Source organism: Ipomoea nil, unplaced genomic scaffold (assembly GCF_001879475.1).
Source record: "Ipomoea nil cultivar Tokyo-kokei standard unplaced genomic scaffold, Asagao_1.1 scaffold1421, whole genome shotgun sequence".
Classification (NCBI taxonomy): Eukaryota; Viridiplantae; Streptophyta; class Magnoliopsida; order Solanales; family Convolvulaceae; genus Ipomoea; species Ipomoea nil.
The window spans coordinates 3,670,354-3,689,992 of NW_017617849.1; the positions used below are offsets into that span (position 1 = coordinate 3,670,354).

Here is a 19,639-nt window from a genome sequence, read left to right on the forward strand (position 1 = left end):
GCGAGTTAACAAGTAAACAGGTCATTTTTGGTCGAATTGCAACATTTTGCGCTGTTCAGTGGCCCAATTGCATTCTTTTTGAGTTCAGTGGCCTAATTGCATTTCCTTGTGTAGTTCAATGGCCTATTTGACCCTTATTCCTTATTTTTATTATATTATCAAATAAAACTGCAATTGAATTGAAATAAACATGTAGTTGTGTTGAATGAAACTGCAGTGTATACAAAATGAAACTGAATAACAATTTCATATATTTGAGTGTATATTGTCTAGCAAAAGTGTAGTTATATCAAAATAATACTGTAGTTGTATTGAAATAAAACTGTAGTGCATATTTGATATCTGGACCACAATCATTGTGGACCGCGATCCTTTTGTCGCTAAAGCTGCTCGCCATATTCATACTAAAATTGGTCATTGGATACTAGACCAACTGTATATGTAGGACTGTAGGTGAAGTATAAAAAAGAAATCAATAAAGCATAAGTTTCTCTCTTGTATAGTTGTATCCCTTATCAGATTTTTCTTGTTTTCCGCCAGAAAGTTATCTTTGCCAGAAAAGTCAAAGGTTTGTAGGAAACTCATATTACCATCGGTGATATTAAGAGTAAACACACCCGCATGGGTAGCTCAACTGGTCATAGAAGTGAAACTTTGGAATAATGACCAGGAATCGAGTCTCACCAGCGATAGTGTGGGAGCGAACTCTCAAAGTGAGGGGGCTCCTTGTGTGATACTCTTGCAAAATGTAGGGTAAAAGTAGCTTTATTTTAACCAAAATTTTCAACACAATTGTATCAATTTGAGACTAGTCCATCCTAGAAAGAAATAAAAAGTTGCAACTTATATATAAACAGGATAAGAGTACCAGGACTATGTGGTCTAATGGTACCCGGGTTGGACTTCTATTTGGAAGGTTGTAAGTTCGAGCCTCAGTGGAGGCGTTATTAGCTCTTTGTGTTTCAGTAGGTTGAGAAAGTATATGAACAGATACTACAATGTAATAGAGCTAGTAGCATTCCAAAAAAAAAAAGGATAAGAGTACAAGTTACATTGTAGCATAAAAGCTAACAGAAGCATGTATTTTTGTGCTTTTACCTCGGCCCAGATAAAACTGATGGAATTAATACTGCGCTGCTGATACCATCAGGCACTACTGCAATGGTGTTTCTTGGAATGGGTGTATAACTGAAGTTGTAGTCCAACTTGGTTTCAACAGCTGCAGAACCTTGTAATGCCTTAACCAGCATTGACATGGATGGCCTTTTTGTGAAATCACTCTGTAAGCACCAACCAGCAAGCCTCATCATTTCTATTGCTTCTTCTTTCTCAGCTCCCAAATCTTTGCTGTACATATCAAACATCTCACCAACTTTATCTTCTTCTATTTTTCTCTTGAACACACTCAGCAAGTGCACTTCTTCCTCGGCCTCATCCCAGTCCACATTCTTTCGCCCGCAAACAATTTCTAACATCACGATCCCGAAGCTGTACACATCTACTTTCTCTGTTATAACCAAGCTCATCCACTCCGGGGCTATGTAACCCGGAGTTCCTTTCATTTTTGTGACAACTTTGCTCTGGTCCTTTGCTACCAGCTTTGACAGTCCAAAGTCTGCAACTTTTGCATTGAAATTTTGATCTAAGAGGATGTTCTGAGGTTTGATGTCCAAGTGAATGATCTTGTGGTTGCAATCTTCATGAAGATATGCTAACCCTTTGGCAATGTCTGTCATGATTTTCTTTTTGGCATGCCAAGTGAGACCATGTTCCTGATTCCCATTAAAAATCCATCTATCTAAAGACCCATTCGCCATATGTTCATACACTAGAAGCCTATGTGACTTTTCAGCACAGAACCCAATTAATTTCACCAGATTCACATGGTGGATACTTCCTATTGTCTCCACTTCAGCCAGAAATGAATTATTGATTTGATCTAATCCTCTGAGGCGCTTTACTGCAATTTTAGTACCATCCCGCAGTGCACCTTCAAATACAGAACCGAAACCTCCTTCCCCTAGTTTCCTACTGAAATTTTCTGTCATTGCACTCAAGTCTTGAAAGGAGAATCGAGTAGGCAACCCCAGCAAACCTTCCAGAAGTTCCTCCTCTTCTGGCTCAACTGGTTTCTTTCTAACCATGATAAAATAAATGGCAATTGCTAAAACCACAGTGATGGAAGCACCAATAATTGCCAGTAAAAGCTTTTTGACATTCAGAGTCGTTGGATGACTGTGCCGATTTTGCACCTTTAGATACACAGAAGTGTTGCTTCCCAAGCTCACAAGGGAGAAAACTTCATTTAGAAATAAACAGGACCCTTTAACCCCATTTGAATAATAATTTCCAAACGAAGTAAAATGAAGTGCTTTGCATGAACAGTTCCTTAAACAGGACTTTTTGCAACTTTCCAAATCCCCCTCTACTCCATCTACATAATTCCCGAACTCGTCCCTCAAAGCTTGGCCAATGAAAGTGGTGCTCTTCATCTCCAGAAGAGTATGGAGTTGGGAATGTTCACAGGAAATGGGAGTAACTAAAGAACATCCTCTTGTTGGTTGACTTATCTTTCTCAATCTTTGAGTGAAAAGGCTGGGTTCAGGACATGAACAGTACTGCCCATTCCCACAAACACCATATCTTCCGCAAGCCAATCAAAGGTGTAAAAAGATCATAGCTTTCCCCCCAAGACCATCTTTTAATCCCAGACGTAGTAGTTAACGCCCACCCGTACACTCTCAAATGCCCATCAGCCTCAAACTTAACGAACTGATTATTGGATAATGAAGTGGAAAGCGATAACCCTTTAATCCCATCCAAATCCTGATATGCATATATGTACCGGTATGAATTAGAGGAGCGTGTATAAGCATAAGCCAAAGAGCCATTATTACCCAGGTAGAATGAATGTAAACCTTCTCCAGAGTTTGATGTTGATATGCTGGCTTTGAGCGTCTGTCCTCTACCCACCACTTGCCCAGGTAGAAGAGTGTCGGTCGGATGATCAAAAGACTGCCAAATAGTTTCATATTTTTGGCCAAATATGACAAGGTTTCCCCTCTCCGTCAAGTTAACACCAGAGACAGGACTCCCTTTGGTATGCGTGGACCAAACCAGGTACCCATTAGAGTCCATCAAAAACAACCCTCCATCTCGCCTGAGTTCCACCGTTGCATTAACCGTGACAGGATGATTCCGGTTAGCTGACCAAACTAGACGCCGGTAATCCAAGAACAAATCATTCTGCATATCCGTACCCCTGTGTGGGATTATTTGGACACCAAAGAGGCAGGTAGTGCCAAAGTAATTACAGATTAAGCCACATGCAAAGCCCGTATACATGTTTTGTCTGAGCAGGATAGCTGTCGTTGAATCTGAGGAGTTTAAAAAGGAGGGGAGGCTGCTACTATCAAAACTCCAGGAAATAATAGAAGAATTATTGGGAATATTATACTGGGCAGCAAATTGCCCCCAGATAGAGATGGATTGGGAGCAGAGGATAGCTAGGACGAGAGATACTACAAAAACCGTGGTACATGATGATGAAGAAGAAGCCATTATTGTTTAATCAAAGGAGAAGCTAGAAAGATTAAAGTACTCTCAATGACTATTGCGCTTGCTTAGTATGTATATGTAAGAGTTAGACCTTTTTTTTTTGGGTCCATTTTCCAAATTGAAAACAAAAAAGTAGATCAACTTGGAGCGGTGATTCAAAGCTAATATCATTGGCTCATTGATCGAATTGCAATATTTGACTTTCACTAGCAAATTATATCATCAACCCTGGTCCACCACTCCGCCTTACATCAAGGAACATGACTTATTATGGTGACATGTACTTCCAAATCTTACTCCCTAATGTAATGTAGCGGGCACTCATAGTTTTTTTTTTTTTTTTTTTTTTTTTTTTTTTTTTTTTTTAATTATCTTGTGGATCTCAATAAAAATGTCAACATCAAAATTTTATGAGATGAAGTAAAAGTTGGGAATAGAATTTAGGAGTAAGAGTAGTATTTTTTTTTTCAAGTTTTCATGAATAATTAAGTTAATTGATGTTTATTTTTTACTTTCGTTTTTCCTTTCAGTTGTGATAGATTATCCTTACCAATTTGAATATCATGCTTGAATTGCAGCATTTGGCTTTCACTTGCCTAAGTCAAACAAATTAAATACGCTTTACATGCATGAGTTTACATTGCCAATTATTTTTTTTGTTAGTGGCAGAATTTAGTGCATAGATTAAATAAAAATAGTCAACTTTTATTTCCAGAGTATGCTCCTTCACGTCTTGATTTTGATAACTTATAAGGTGAAAATTTTGATAACTTTATCGCATATATATTTAATCATTATTTTGCAATTAAGAATGTAAATATTATATTCAAAAAATCCTTGTTCGTTTAAATTAAGTACACTTTTACTTGTTCAAGCAAAAAAGGAAGTGATTTTAAATTTACGCATTTTAGAAGTAGAATTGAGTCAAGGGATCAACACTGAAAGAGTTATAGGATGAGTATGGATTGATTGAAACATTCAAAGAGGCGGGTCAAGGATTGTACAGGATAATCAATAACCGTTATGTTTGGCAAACCTAGCTGAAAGTTGAAAAGGAGCTGAAAGTTAAAAAGGTATAAGCTAAGAGTTGAAAATTGAAGAGCTGTTAAGCTAGCCGTTATGTTTGAAAGTGTTTGGTAAAATTAGCTTTTTGATAAGCTGATAAATGTAAAAAGACAAAAAAGGACTTTGTTTACATATTAAAATTTAACATTTTGAAATAAAACTATTAACATAATCATGATCTAACATCTCATAATGAATAGCAATATTGTTGAGAATCTCCTTCATTTCATAATAATAATAATAATAATAATAATAATAATAATAATAATAATAATAATAATAATAATAATCTAAATCTAAAAACATAATAAGTCTCAATCAAAGTTATGTCCATGTTTTTAATGCTAATCATTTTGTACATTGTGCTTTTAGAGTTGTACTATATAATTCTTTGGACAAAAATACCCCTACCGTTATAACTTCCGTTATATTTTTCATTATTGTTACCATACACATGTATCCACTATATATTTTCTTATATTCTTTATGGTAATAATATTTGTAGATATTATATATTGGATTATTATAATAAATACATTTGATTTCATATAATTTTAATTAGTATGGATTTCTTAGTTATTTCAAAAAATATAAATATTGGGCATATGTTTTTGCGCATTGCGCATAGAAAAGACTAGTAATAATAATATTTGCAATGAAAGTTGCGGATAAATGAGAAGAGAAAAGAGTTTTAATTGGGAAGGTAAAAGATGTTATTTCTTTAAAATAATTAGGACAAAAATGAGAAAAAAGTTAGAAAGCTACTAGCTTATTTTGAAACGCTACCTAAAGTAATGTTCCAAAATAAGCTTTTATTTTAAGCTATGAGCTTATTTGGAGAACATTACCAAACAAAGCTTATTAGTAGTTTAAAATAGGCTATAAGCTCCTAAATAAGTTATAAGCTCCTAAATTTTGGGTCATCACAAGGTCAAGGTGGCCGCACATACAACTGACTACGTCACCGAACCAGTGTTCACCATCAAGACATGCATGGCTTGGGTTAGGAGAGTTAATACCTCCAATGGTCCTCTGAATATTAGCGATTTACCAGCTGTGGTCATCCGAGTTTTAAATGACCTCCAATGGTCCTCCATGTTTTAAAAAAATAACCACATGTGGTCTTAATTCTTAAAAAAAAAAAAAAAACGAGTTTAAAATGACAACGAGACGTCCTAAAAGGACTACAAATGGTTATTTTTTAAAACATGAAAGACTTTTGTAGGTCATTTAAAACTCAGATGACCACAATTGGTAAATCGCCAATACTCGGAGGACCATTGGAGATTTTAACTCTTTAATCTATATACGAGTTTTTTTGTTTTGTTTTTTTGAAAAAATATCTCTTCTTTAAAGCCGTTGATTAGCATAAATCAAATCTTAAGAGATTGTGTTGTTTAATCTTATTGTATAAACTCATGAACCATGTGTTTCGTTAAACAATGTATTGATTTTCCGGCCGGCAACTATGGGACAAGACAACCCTTGAGGTACTTATGTTCTGACTCATCTTCCTTGACGGGATGAAAGACATTCTTAAGCATAATGTCATGAACTTGCTTCTAGAAGGACCTCAGGTCCCTCCTTTGCACCAAAAAAAAAAAAAAAAAAAAAAGTAAACCCATTAATGAATCAGTTTATACCATTTGCCAGGTGTAGGAAACCTTTTCCCCTTTAATTTCTCACTGATAGGAACCAATTAAGTCAGCCAACCAATGGAGACTTTGAATTTTCTTACGCGTTGTTATGACTTGTGAGGCAATTAACTTGGATCGATAGCTCGCTTGACTTGTGATCTTGGTTTAATTTCTTATCCAAAGTTACAGCTTTTGAGAGTTAAATTAGTTTAATCTTTCTTAGCTTCTCGATCAGTTGATTAAATAAAATGATGGCTTGGAATCACCTCCAACCGTCATTGCCATCGTGGACCACCCTATTCCTCGCATCCCTCCTTGTCATCCATTGCTCGCAATCCAGGGGGCAACTGCTCGCCGAATATAAAATTCCCCACAATAATTCCAATACAATTTCCTGGACTAATAGTAACAACCAGTCCTATCCTGTATATTCTTCAGATGGAACTCAAGTAGCGTCGGTTATCCTGTACCGACAAGGCCCTACTACCATCTTTGCATGTGGCTTACTCTGCAATCCCTCTGGCACTTCTTGCCTCTTCGGTATCCTCATAATCCCAGGACTGTTTGCGGGTTTTCCCACCAGTGAAGTACAGTTGGATTACCGGCGTCTAGTTTGGTCAGCTAACCGGAACCATCCCGTCACGGTTAACGCAACGGTGGAACTCAGGCGAGAAGGAGGGTTGTTGTTGACCGACTCTAATGGATCTGTGGTTTGGTCCACGCACAGCATTATTGGGAGTGGCGTTTCGGGGTTGAATTTGACGGCGACTGGGAATCTTGTCATTTATGGCCAAAACAATGAAACCATTTGGCAGTCTTTTGATCATCCTACAGACACATTGCTACATGGGCAACAAATTCGTAGCGGACAAACGTTAAAAGCCAGCATATCAACATCAAACTTTGGAGAGGGTTTGTATTCACTCTACTTTGATAACTACTCTGCTCGTGCTTATGTACAGTCCTCTAATTTGTACTGGTATCGATATGCGGATGTGGAAGTAGATTATGTTCAAGGGATAATTGCTTCCACACGGTCTCCAATACCAGATCACCAAATCACCAAGTTTGAGCCTGATGGGCATTTGAATGTGTACGGGTGGTCACCACCTTTTTCGTGGGGGGTTATTTATGATGTTTTTGCACGTTTTATTGGTTTTTGTGGATACCCATGGGTCTGCGGAAGTTACAGTGTTTGTAAGGATGGGAAGTTCTGTACTTGTCCTCCTGAACCCACTTTTTTCACGCAAAAAAACAAGAGTCAAGAAATCCTAGAATGTTCTTTGATTACTCCCATTTCGTGTGCGCATTCCCAACTCCATACTCTTCTGGAGATGAAGCATACGAGCTATATTGGCCAAAATATGAGAAATGGATCTGATGAGTACACAGATTTAGAAAGTTGTAAGAAGGCATGTTTAAGGAACTGCTCCTGCAAAGCAGCTCATTTTAATGGCGGCTACTGTTTATTGCTGAATGAAGTTCTCTCCCTTGTGACCACGACAAGCAACAACACTGTTTATCTAAAGGTGCAAAACTCATCGACTCTTCAAAGTAATCCCCCACCGGTTCAGCAGACTCCTCCGTGGATTCGGCAGAAGCATGCCAAAATAATAATGGGGACTGTTGGTGCCTCCCTTGGTGTGGTTTTATCAATCTCCTTTTATTTTGTCTTGGTTAGAACGAAAGGAGTTCAGCTAGAAGATGAGGAGGAGTTTTTGGATGGCGTGCCGGGGTTGCCAACTCGATTCTCTTATGAAGACTTGAGCGGAATGACCCAAAATTTCAATAAGAAACTCGGGGAAGGAGGATTTGGTTCTGTATTTGAAGGTGAACTGCGGGATGACACTAAAATTGCAGTAAAGAGCCTTAAGGGAGTTGATCACATCAACAAATCATTTCTAGCGGAAGTGGCAACGATAGGAAGCATCGATCACAACAATCTAGTAAAATTGTTAGGATTTTGTGCAGCAAAATCACAGAGGCTTCTGGTGTATGAACACGTGGCGAATGGGTCTTTAGATGGATGGATTTTTAATGGGAAGCAGGAACATGGTCTCACTTGGCATGCCAAAAAGAAAATCATGACAGACATTGCCAAAGGGTTAGTATATCTTCATGAGATTGCAACCGTAAGATCATTCACTTGGACATCAAACCTCAAAACATCCTCTTAGATCAACATTTCAATGCAAAAGTTGCAGACTTTGGATTGTCAATGATGGTAGCAAAAGACCAGAGCAAAGTTGTCACAGCAATGAAAGGTACTCCGGGTTACATAGCTCCGGAGTTGATGAGCTTGGTTATAACGGAGAAAGTAGATGTGTACAGTTTCGGGATTGTGATGTTAGAAATTGTTTGCGGACGAAAGAATGTGGACTGGAATCAGGCAGAGGAGGAAGTGCATTTGCTAAGTGTGTTCAAGAGAAAAATGGAAGAAGATAAAGTTGGTGACATGTTTGATATGTACAACAAAGATTTGGAAGTAGAGAAAGAAGAAGCAATAGAAATGATGAGGATTGCTGCTTGGTGCTTACAGAGTGATTATAGCAAGAGGCCATCCATGTCAGTGGTGGTGAAGGCATTACAAGGTTCTGCAGCTGTTGAAACCAAGTTGGACTCCTATCCACCCATTCCAAGAAACACCATGGAAGTGCCTAATCAGAAGGGGCAAGCTCCTGATGCCATCAGCAGCGCAGCATTAATTCCCTCAGTTTTATCTGGGCCAAGGTAAAAGCAGCAGAGAAGATGGTGCCTCTCAATTTTCATTGATTTTATGCTACAATTTGCGCCCTTATCTTGTTGTATAATTTTCAAGCTTTTCATTTCTCTGTGGGATAGTCTAGAGTCAAATTGATGCAATTGTGTTGTTAGTATTATTATTATTATTATTATTCTTATTATGTTACCATTGTATTAGTCAATGTTTATATTTGTGTAGTTATAGAATAGTGCAGTTAGTTTAGACTTTTTCTGAGTGTTAGTTAGAAGTCTATTACTGATATACTTGTAACTCCTATTCTATTGGTTAAATCTATTTTCACGATTCACATCTCTCATCTGGTATCAGTCAGGTGTCGAATCCATCTCCACCGTAAATCTACCCTCCCTTACCGTTCCCTTCCGGCCAAATGTCATCCAATTCGTCGGAACGTACGGTGTCGGCCGCCGGAACTCCATCTCCGGCCGGCGCCAATCCACTTGCTGGGGCACACCATTACGTGTCCATGAAGCTCACGTTCCGCAACTTTCTTTTCTGGCGTACGCAACTTCTCCCTTTTCTCCGGAGTCAAGAGTTGCTCGGCTATGTCTATGGGACTATCCCGTGTCCTCCGGCCACCATCGAAGTGCCGTCCTCCGCGGCGACTACAGTGGTCGTAGCTCCCAATCCCGCGTTCAAAGCGTGGGAGAAGCAAGACCAATCAATTTTCTCGCTTCTTGTGTCGGCGATGTCCGATGAAGTTTTACACCTTGCAGTCGGACGCAATACTTCGGCGGAGGTGTGGGCGTCGATCACACAGGCCCTCGGTGCATCCAGCCAAGCGAGATGCCTTAGTCTCCTGGGGCAATTTCAGATGCTTCGCCAGGGCAATGCCACCACCGCGGATTACCTCGGACGTGCGCAACTGCTAGTCGAGTGCCTTGTTCAATTCGGCCGCCCGCTATCTCTCATGGAGCAAAACTTATATGTGTTCCGCGGGTTACGGCCGGAACTCAAGGCGATCTCCACTTCTCTGACTGCTTCCGGGAATCCGGTAACTCTTGCGCATTTATCTGATTATCTACAGGCTCACGAGTTTATACTCGTCGACGACTATCCCTCGGCGGTTGAACCGGGCGGCCCCCGACAGCCATGTATGCCGGTCGTGGGTCGAATGCCGGTGGCCGGCAGAATCATAACCAGAACGACCGTGGGCGCGGAGGACAGGGGCGTGGCGGCCGAAGTGGGAATCCAAGGTGCCAGATATGTCGCTCGCATGGTCACACGGCTGTATACTACTTCAAACGTTACAGCACGCAGCCGCCAGCGCAAGCCCACATGGCAGTCTCCGGTGAAGCTCCGGCGTCGTCGGCAACCGGGATGGGCGACGGCTGGTATCCGGACACCAGCGCCATCGCACACGCAACTCCGGATGCGGGAATAATGCAGCAGTCCGACGAATATGTCGCGCCTGATGTGCTTCGGGTTGGAAATGGGGCAGGTTTGGCGATTTCGCGAGTCAGTCGTGCATTAATCCCTTCTGTGTCTAAAAATTTGTATCTATCTAATATTCTGCATGTACCGCGTTTGTCTGTCCCACTTTTATCTGTGCACAAATTTACCTCTGAAAACAAAGTTTTCTTTGAATTTCATAATGACTGTTTCTTTGTGAAGGACTACACAACCAAAGCGGTTCTTCTTAAGGGTCATACATTGGGCGGATTGTACAAGCTCCCGGTTTCCCGGTCATATCAAGCGTTTGTCAGTTCCCGTGCCACTCCCACTGTGTGGCACCGTCGTCTCGGTCATCCGCACAAACAAGTCCTAAATAAGGTCCTACAGAACTGTCAGGTCATGTCCAATAAAACCGAGTCCGTGGAGTCGTGTGCAGCTTGCCATCTTGGGAAGTCATCAAGATTTAAATTAGATAGGGTCCGCAATAAAAGTGAAAATGTACTAGATTTAGTATTTAATGATATATGGGGTCCGTCTCCTGTAATGTCTATAAATGGCTTTCGTTATTTTGTACTATTTGTAGACGATTTCTCCATATTTTGCTGGTTTTACCCATTACGGGTGAAATCGGATATTTATAAAGTATTTGATTCGTTTCGTGTCTTGGTAGAGCGACAATTCTCGCGCTCTATCAAATCTATTCAGTCGGACCTAGGGGGTGAATACCGCAAGTTGCACAACAGGTTTCAAACACTTGGAATAAATCACCGCCAGTCATGTGCCTATACACATGAACAAAACGGCCGTGTAGAACGCCGGAATAGACACATTGTCGAAACCGGGCTTGCTCTACTCGCCGAAGGCAAAGTCCCTCAACAATACTAGGACTACGCTTTTGAAACAGCTGCCTGTTTAATCAACTTCCTTCCTTCATCAGCCATACAATTTAACAGTCCATATACTCGTCTCTATAAAACACCACCTTCGTACACCTTTCTTCGTGTCTTCGGGTGTCAGTGTTACCCTTTCTTACGCTCATATAACAGGCATAAGATTGAGTATCGCTCAGCGCCCTGTGTCTTCTTAGGTTACCCTAACTCCTTTAGGGGATACAGGTGCATTGACTTGGCAAGTGGGAAAACCTATGTCTGCCGCCATGTCCGATTTGACGAAAATATTTTCCCCTTTGAAACAGGTCATGTGATACAGGCATCAACACCACCCGCTATTCCTTGGGCTGCTGGGCCCATTATACCTCACTCTGCACCTGAGCCCGATCCACCTGTGGCCAATCCACCGCCGTATCAGTCACGGCCCGCTATTCCTTGGGCAACTGCTCGCGGCCGAATATAAAATTCCCCACAATAATTCCAATACAATTTCCTGGACTAATAGTAACAACCAGTCGTATCCAGTATATTCTTCAGATGGAGCTCAAGTACCGTCGGTTATCCTGTACCGACAAGGCCCTGCTACCATCTTTGCATGTGGCTTACTCTGCAATCCCTCTGGCACTTCTTGCCTCTTCGGTATCCACATGCTCCCAGCACTCGTTGCTGGTTTTCCCACCAGTGAATTACACTTGGATTACCAGCATCTAGTTTGGTCAGCTAACCGGAACCATCCCGTCACGGTTAACGCAACGGTGGAACTCAGGCGAGAAGGAGGGTTGTTGTTGATGGACTCTAATGGATCTGTGGTTTGGTCCACGCACAGCATTATTGGGAGTGGCGTTTCCGGGTTGAATTTGACGGCGACTGGGAATCTTGTCATTTATGGCCAAAACAATGAAACCATTTGGCAGTCTTTTGATCATCCTACAGACACATTGCTACCTGGGCAACAAATTCTTAGCGGACAAACGTTAAGGGAGTTGATCACATCAAGAATTCATTTTTGATGGAGGAGTGGCAACAATAGGAAGCATTGATCATGCCAATCTAGTAAAATTGTTAGGATTTTGTGCAGCAAAATCACAGAGGCTTCTGGTGTATGAACACGCGGCGAATGGGTCTTTAGATAGATGGATTATTAATGGGAACCAGGAACATAGTCTCACTTGGCATGCCAAAAAGAAAATCATGACAGACATTGCCAAAGGGTTAGCATATCTGCATGAAGATTGCAACCGTAAGATCATTCACTTGGACATCAAACCTCAGAACATCCTCTTAGATCAAAATTTCAATGCAAAAGTTGCAGACTTTGGATTGTCAAAGATGGTAGCAAAAGACCAGAGCAAAGTTGTCACAGCAATGAAAGGAACTCCGGGTTACATAGCTCCGGAGTGGATGAGCTTGGTTATAACGGAGAAAGTAGATGTGTACAGTTTCGGGATTGTGATGTTAGAAATTGTTTGCGGGCGAAAGAATGTGGACTGGAATCAGGCCGAGGAAGAAGTGCACTTGCTGAGTGTGTTCAAGAGTAAAATAGAAGAAGATAAACTTGGTGAGATGTTTGATATATACAACAAAGACTTGGAAGTAGAGAAAGAAGAAGCAATAGAAATGATGAGGCTTGCTGGTTGGTGCTTACAGAGTGATTTCACAAAAAGGCCATCCATGTCAATGCTGGTTAAGGCATTACAAGGTTCTTCGGCAGCTGTTGAAGCCAAGTTGGACTACAACTTCAGCTATCCACCCATTCCAAGAAACACCATGGAAGTGCCTAATCAGAAGGGGCAAGCTCCTGATGCCATCAGCAGCGCAGCATTGATTCCATCAGTTTTATCTGGGCCAAGGTAAAAGCAGCAGAGAAGATGGTGCCTCTCAATTTTCATTATTTTATGCTACAATTTGCGCCCTTATCTTGTTGTATAAGTTGCAAGCTTTTTATTTCTCTGTAGGATAGTCTAGAGTCAAATTGATGCAATTGTGTTAGCATAATTTGGATAAAATAAAGCTACCTTTACATTTTGCAAAAGTATCAGGAAGTTTTCTATTACACCATACGTTTTATTTTAGGCAAAACCTTGTGTAAGACGTGCTCACCTATCCTTGTCCGTGAGACGGGTTGAGTCAATATGAAATATAATACTTATACTAGGAAATGTAATATTAAATCAGAAATAAAATGTATATTATTTATATGGGTAAATGTAATACTTTTGAAAAAAAAGTAATACTTTTACATTTTGATGTAAAAGTATTACATTTTCCTTTATAAAAGGTAAAAGATAATGAGCAAAAAATAAAAGCTAAATTATACATCCTATTTATACACTCTAATTTAGAGAGAAATATGATAAACACAAAGAGGAGAACGTGCAAGAAGTGGACATGGGATGATGCGGACGATTGATGAAATGGTCTCCACAGATTTGAGCCACTACATCCATTATGTTTTAACAATTATTATTATTAATCACAACATGCACTTACAAGTATGACATACGAAATAAATTTGACTACATTCATTGACCGTCAAATCCAAGCTACCTGACATGTCAAAATATAATTGGCTGATATCTACTGCAGTCGTTATAGATCCTTTTGACTTTACTGCCAAAGTTTACTTTCTCCCCACACAAAGCAAGAAAAGTCGGATAAGGGAAACAAGAGAGAAACTTCTACTTTATTTCATCAACTGTACTATATAGTATATATAGAGTTGGGATTTGGGCAATTTTAGTAGAAATATAATACGGAGTAATGATTATGATGAGCAGCTTTAGCATCGCAATATTTTGTTCAGTAGTTTTCTTAGCTTATTGGGCCTGGAAAACCTTGAGCTGGTTATGGTTTGAGCCAAAGAAGTTGGAGAAGAGACTCAGACAACAGGGTTTCAATGGAAACTCTTACCGCCCGCCGTTCGGGGACCATAAAGAGACTGTTAAGTTGATGGAAGAAGCCATTTCCAAGCCTATCAGTTTCACCAATGAAATTTTTCCTAGAGTTTTGCCATCCCTTGACAAAACTATCAAGAATCATGGTAAGAACTAACGTTTTCCTCCCCTCTCATGTAGTTTTTATGGGGTTAGTTTGAGAACTTTGATTAATTTAAGGTAGTTTCTTAGTTCTTGGTGTTGTGTTTTTATATATTGGCAGGCAAGAATGCTTTTATGTGGAAGGGGCCACAACCAGAGGTCGTCATCATGAACCCTGAACTTATAAGGGAGATATTCTCCAAATACACTGTGTTTCAGAGGCCTCCAAGTAACCCACTCACTAAACTGCTAGCCTATGGACTGGCATCTTTTGAGAAAGATAAATGGGCTAAGCACAGAAGACTTCTTAATCCAGCTTTTCACGCAGAAAAACTGAAGGTACGTGATTTCTTATTCTATCAAATTCATGGTTAACTGTATGTGCTAAACAGATCGATATGTAATGCTGTGTTCTTTAATTGGTAGCTCTGGTACTGATAATCAAGATTATGTTTTTGCTGCACATATATAGAATATGGTACCAGCATTCTATTTGAGCTGTTCGGAGATGCTAAGCAAATGGGAAAAACTTGTGGGCGCAGAAGGATCAGAGTTGGATGTTTGGCCTTATCTCACAACACTAACAGCTGATGGGATTTCAAGAACAGCCTTTGGCAGTAACTATGAAGATGGAAAAAAGATATTTGAACTTCAACAAGAACAAGGAGTGCTTGTGATTCAAGTAATACGCTCCTTGTTCATTCCAGGTTTAAGGTATAATCACACCATCAATCCCTGCAATTTTCAACACTAGATTCTTGGATTTTTTTTTTCCCTCTGAGTAATAACCTTAACTGCTTACCCTAGTCACAAGGAGTTATAGTTAACTGGCTCAAATAAAGAAGACCAATAGTCCGCTCTTAGTGAGAGTCCAACGTACTTGTAACATTTTGGTTACTAAGTCAACAATCTAATCAACTTGGCTGAGGTTGTCCCAATAGACTCATGGATTCTTGAATCTTGATTTTGTATTTCTTTCTTTGTATACATAGGTTTCTACCAACCAAAAGGAACAGGAGGATGAAGCAAATCTTTAACGAAGTGAGATCATTAGTACTAGGAATGATTGATAAAAGAATGAGGGCAATTGAGGCAGGGGGGTCAAGAAATGATGACTTGTTGGGCATCATGCTGGAATCAAACCTCACTGAAATCCAACAGCATGGAAGTAATAGCAACGGAATGAGTATCGACGAAATAATTGAGGAGTGCAAGCTATTCTACTTAGCCGGGATTGAGACAACCTCAACTTTAATGCTCTGGACAATGATCTTACTAGGTAAGCATTTGGACTGGCAAGAACGAGCTAGAGAAGAGGTTTTACAAGTCATTGGCACAACTGAGGAACCAGAATCCGACAAGTTAAACCAACTCAAAATTGTCAGTATTCTGATCTTTCTCATCTCCATAACGTTTATCAGTTTTCAACTTTCAGCATCTATCAGATCAGAGCCATAAACTTGTCAATCTGTGTACATATATGGATGCAGGTAACTATGATCTTGAACGAGGTTTTGAGGTTGTATCCACCGGCGGTTCAATTAACTCGAGCGATCGAACAAGACACCAAACTAGGAAACATAACCTTACCTGCCGGAATTCAGATCCACATCCCAGTCATTCTACTACATCAAGACGAAGAAATGTGGGGCGAAGATGCGAAGGAGTTCAACCCAGAGAGGTTCAGAGAAGGGATTAGCAAAGCAACCAAAGGGCAGTTCTCCTTCTTCCCATTCGGCTGGGGGCCTCGGATTTGCATTGGACAGAACTTCGCCATGTTAGAGGCCAAGATGTCATTGGCTATGATCCTACGCCGCTATGCTTTCGAGTTGTCCCCGTCTTATGCGCATGCTCCTCAAGCTGGAATGGCTCTCGTACCTCAGTATGGCGCTCAGTTAATTCTGAGAAAACTAGACAACAATTAGATTTGAGGTTTGTATGAATACTAAATGAAGTTACTTTCGAAAATACTGCTTAGCTTAAATCTCGAGTACTGCGTGCAGTGTTTTATCTCAGAGTACTTGTACTATGCTTTATTATGCTTATCAGCTTATGTATTAATTATTATGCATCTGGGACTTATCATCATTTGCAAAGGGATTGTGGTGTGACCTTTTCATAATTGTCTCTCAATTATTTCACAATTATAAATCTAGTCCTTCCCTGTAGCCTTGTGCATCGGATGGATACGGACGGATCGGATATATAATTCGTCCATTCGAACGGATTTCGGATTTCATTTTACTTATCCAATCAATTTTTTTTGTGCTCAAAAACCTTTCGGATATGCTAAATCGGATGTCGGATTATATGGATTGAATTTCAAAAACTCAATAAGAATTAAATAACTGAAACAAAATATTACTTTAGTTTAAAATACGATTATACTCTAAGTCTCTATTAAGAAAATAAGTAATAACTAATAAGTAAACAAAATAAAACATGCAACAACTTAATAATTTTTAGAGCTAAATAACATAGGAGGATTCTGCATCTCAATTTCAGCAACTCTTTTATTATTATTATTATTATTATTATTATTATTATTATTTATTTATTTATTTATGTTTAGACCTAGCTTATTATTTAGGCTTGCGGGCTTCCATTCTTTTATTTCTTTCATTCTTTTGACATGACCTGTTACTTGGGCAAATTATGCCGTGCATCCGTGTGCACCATGCATGATGCACACGGATGCACAGCATAACGACTCTGTAACTTGGGCTTGGGTCAATTCTTTGTTTAAATTCTTTGTTTTACGGTCACTTTTGGGTCATCATTTGTAAGACCTTTTAATTCCTTTGATTAATAAAGTTTTTTGTTTGAAAAAAAAAAAAAAAAAACAGAATCATATATCAAATATATAATAATTTAATTTTACTTAATTTTACAACAAAAAATTGTAAAATTAAACAAAATTAATCTAAGTTTAAGTGTTTAACTTCAAAAAAATAAAAAACATTGCAAAATTCGAAGTTAATCACTTAAACTTCAGCAATCAACATCTTTACAGCAAATCAACAATCAGCATTTTTACACTTCTTTCTGTTAATATCAAAACTTAAAACAATATTAGGAAACATATTAAGTAAACAGCTAAGTAACAATATTATGGCATTAGGCTAGTAGCCTTATAAGCTCATATGACAATTTTCCATTTCAAGTAAGGATAGGGGCAAATTGCTCAAATGTGTTATAATAGCACATGAGCAACATAGCAACACCATGCCATTTGTTCATACAAAGGTGGAAGCATCATCATAGCCAGCCAAATAAATAATAATGCATTAAAACTGAATAGAGATCAATTCAGAGGAATACCATAAATCCAGAATCGAAGAAATGAGACATCAGTACTTAGTAGTGCTTAACTCAAGTACTCAACTCATCTAAGTGCAGCAACATTTCCATAATAGAATTATAGAAAGTTGTCAAACCTCTTAGACAGTTAGACTCTTAGAGTTTCATCTTATGAAGGCCAACAACAAACAACAGTACAACACCATAACAGATAAAAATAAGTAATTAGTTAAACAAATAATAAATATTAAATACATTACAGGAATGGATGGCAACATTGATGGTAGAGTAGATGCAGCTCCAGTGGACAACTCTGCAAAACAGATAAGGATAAGTAATTAGTTACAAGTTACTAAAGTAAAAAACAAATGGGAATGATAAATGCATACAAATATTCTTACCTTTCTCCAATCTTTCAACCTCATCTAAATTCTCCTCAAGTGTGATTGGCTGATTATGTAACCTCAACCAATCTTGTGTACAAAGTAGGGCATCCACTATTTTAGGAGTCAAGGAACTCCTAAATGCATCAAGCACCCTTCCACGTGTACTAAATGCGCTCTCAGATGCAACTGTGGAAATAGGAACTCCAAGCACATCTCTAGCCATTTTGAAGAGAATATGGAATCTCACTATGACTCTTCCACCACTTTAAAACATCAAAACTCACAGATTCATCATCCTCCACCAGATTTTCACTCAAGTAAATTTGTAGCTCTGTCTGCTTACTACTTCCACCACCACTCTCCAATCTTTTTTTATTTTTTTTTTTTATTTTTTAAGTTCACTCTTCATCCTTGACACATGCCTACCAACTGTACAATTAGTAGCCTGAGACAGGACAGGTTGATTAGAGGATAAACTGTCAGAGTATGTAGCTGCGTAGTCATTATACAATACAGCCATTGCATTTCCCACTTGGTTGATTATTAATGCATTTGTGTCTTTCCTTCAAAAAAAGGAATGTGTCGATTTTTTTTTATTTTTTTTTTATTTTGGGTTCAAAGTGTCAATCATGTAATTGTTTATAGTACATAGAGCTATTTCACCCTTAAATTAGTGGTGAACAAAGTTATTTCACCCTTGCCTTTGAGAATCATGCAGCAAAATATTCACTCACTTGTATATAATATAATAAAATGATTGTAGTATATTTCGAACCAAATAAATGCCTGGAGTATCAAGGAAGTGGTTGTATTAAACACTAGCTACTAAATTATTCTATGAAGCTAATCCTAACGATTGATTTGGATGGTTGCATAAAATAAAGCAATGAATCAGGTTTTGAAAACAATAGAAAGAAAGAGAATGAGATTCATGAGATTCAAGTGTTTAATCACCTAGTGCCTAACCTAATGTAATATTAAATATGGGTTTAAACATGTGTGAGAATGCAAAGTGGTATAGAGCTACTCTCGTAGTCACTAACACTAGTGAATATCCACTCTCGTGGTATAAACACCCAATAAAACAAGAACAAGCATCATAATAAATTCCTAACTACTACTCATCTCTTGATGTGCAATAATCAATAATTAAACTCCTTAACAAAGTTATCTTTCTCAAGGTACAATTGTGTGTGCCCTAAGTTATGCTCAACTCTCGTTGTGACACAAACAAAGCTATGAAGCAAGTAATTCGGGCCCTAAACTACTAGCAACAAGAACATAAATCGCAATTGCAACACAAGCATAAAAACCCAAATAATAATATATCGAGAATTAAAGATCTAGGCACATAGGTTCATAAATACTTTTACCCAAGAATCTCAAATAAAACTTAGCCACACATGGCTAATATGCAATACATATCAAATATAAAGAGTTACAAGATAATCTAAGAGTACAAGAATTAACCAAGCGATTCTCCAAAATCTCATTGGCTTCTTTCTTGCTTCCAAAGACAACTTGAAGCTCTCAATTCTCCTCTTTCTTGTCTCCAAAGTCTGAATTAATTCATCTAGGGTTGAGGGAAAGGGTCCTTTTATAGTGGGAACAA

At 38.8% G+C, this 19,639-nt stretch overlaps 1 protein-coding gene and 2 pseudogenes across 1 annotated transcript; 2 read left to right on the top strand and 1 right to left on the bottom strand.

Annotated features, from left to right (window-relative positions):
* Positions 1-1,045: 1,045 nt before the first annotated feature.
* LOC109187645 lies at positions 1,046-3,611 on the bottom strand (annotated as a pseudogene).
* A 2,831-nt stretch (positions 3,612-6,442) lies between these two features.
* On the top strand, positions 6,443-13,338 carry LOC109187633 (annotated as a pseudogene).
* Positions 13,339-14,008: 670 nt separating this feature from the next.
* Positions 14,009-16,322, top strand: LOC109187637 (cytochrome P450 CYP72A219-like). The gene is made up of 5 exons (XM_019337879.1): positions 14,009-14,346; positions 14,463-14,680; positions 14,814-15,055; positions 15,334-15,721; positions 15,832-16,322. The coding sequence occupies exons 1-5, from the start codon at positions 14,067-14,069 to the stop codon at positions 16,264-16,266; spliced, it is 1,563 nt and encodes a 520-aa protein (XP_019193424.1). The 5' UTR covers positions 14,009-14,066; the 3' UTR covers positions 16,267-16,322.
* The last annotated feature ends 3,317 nt before the right edge of the window (positions 16,323-19,639 follow it).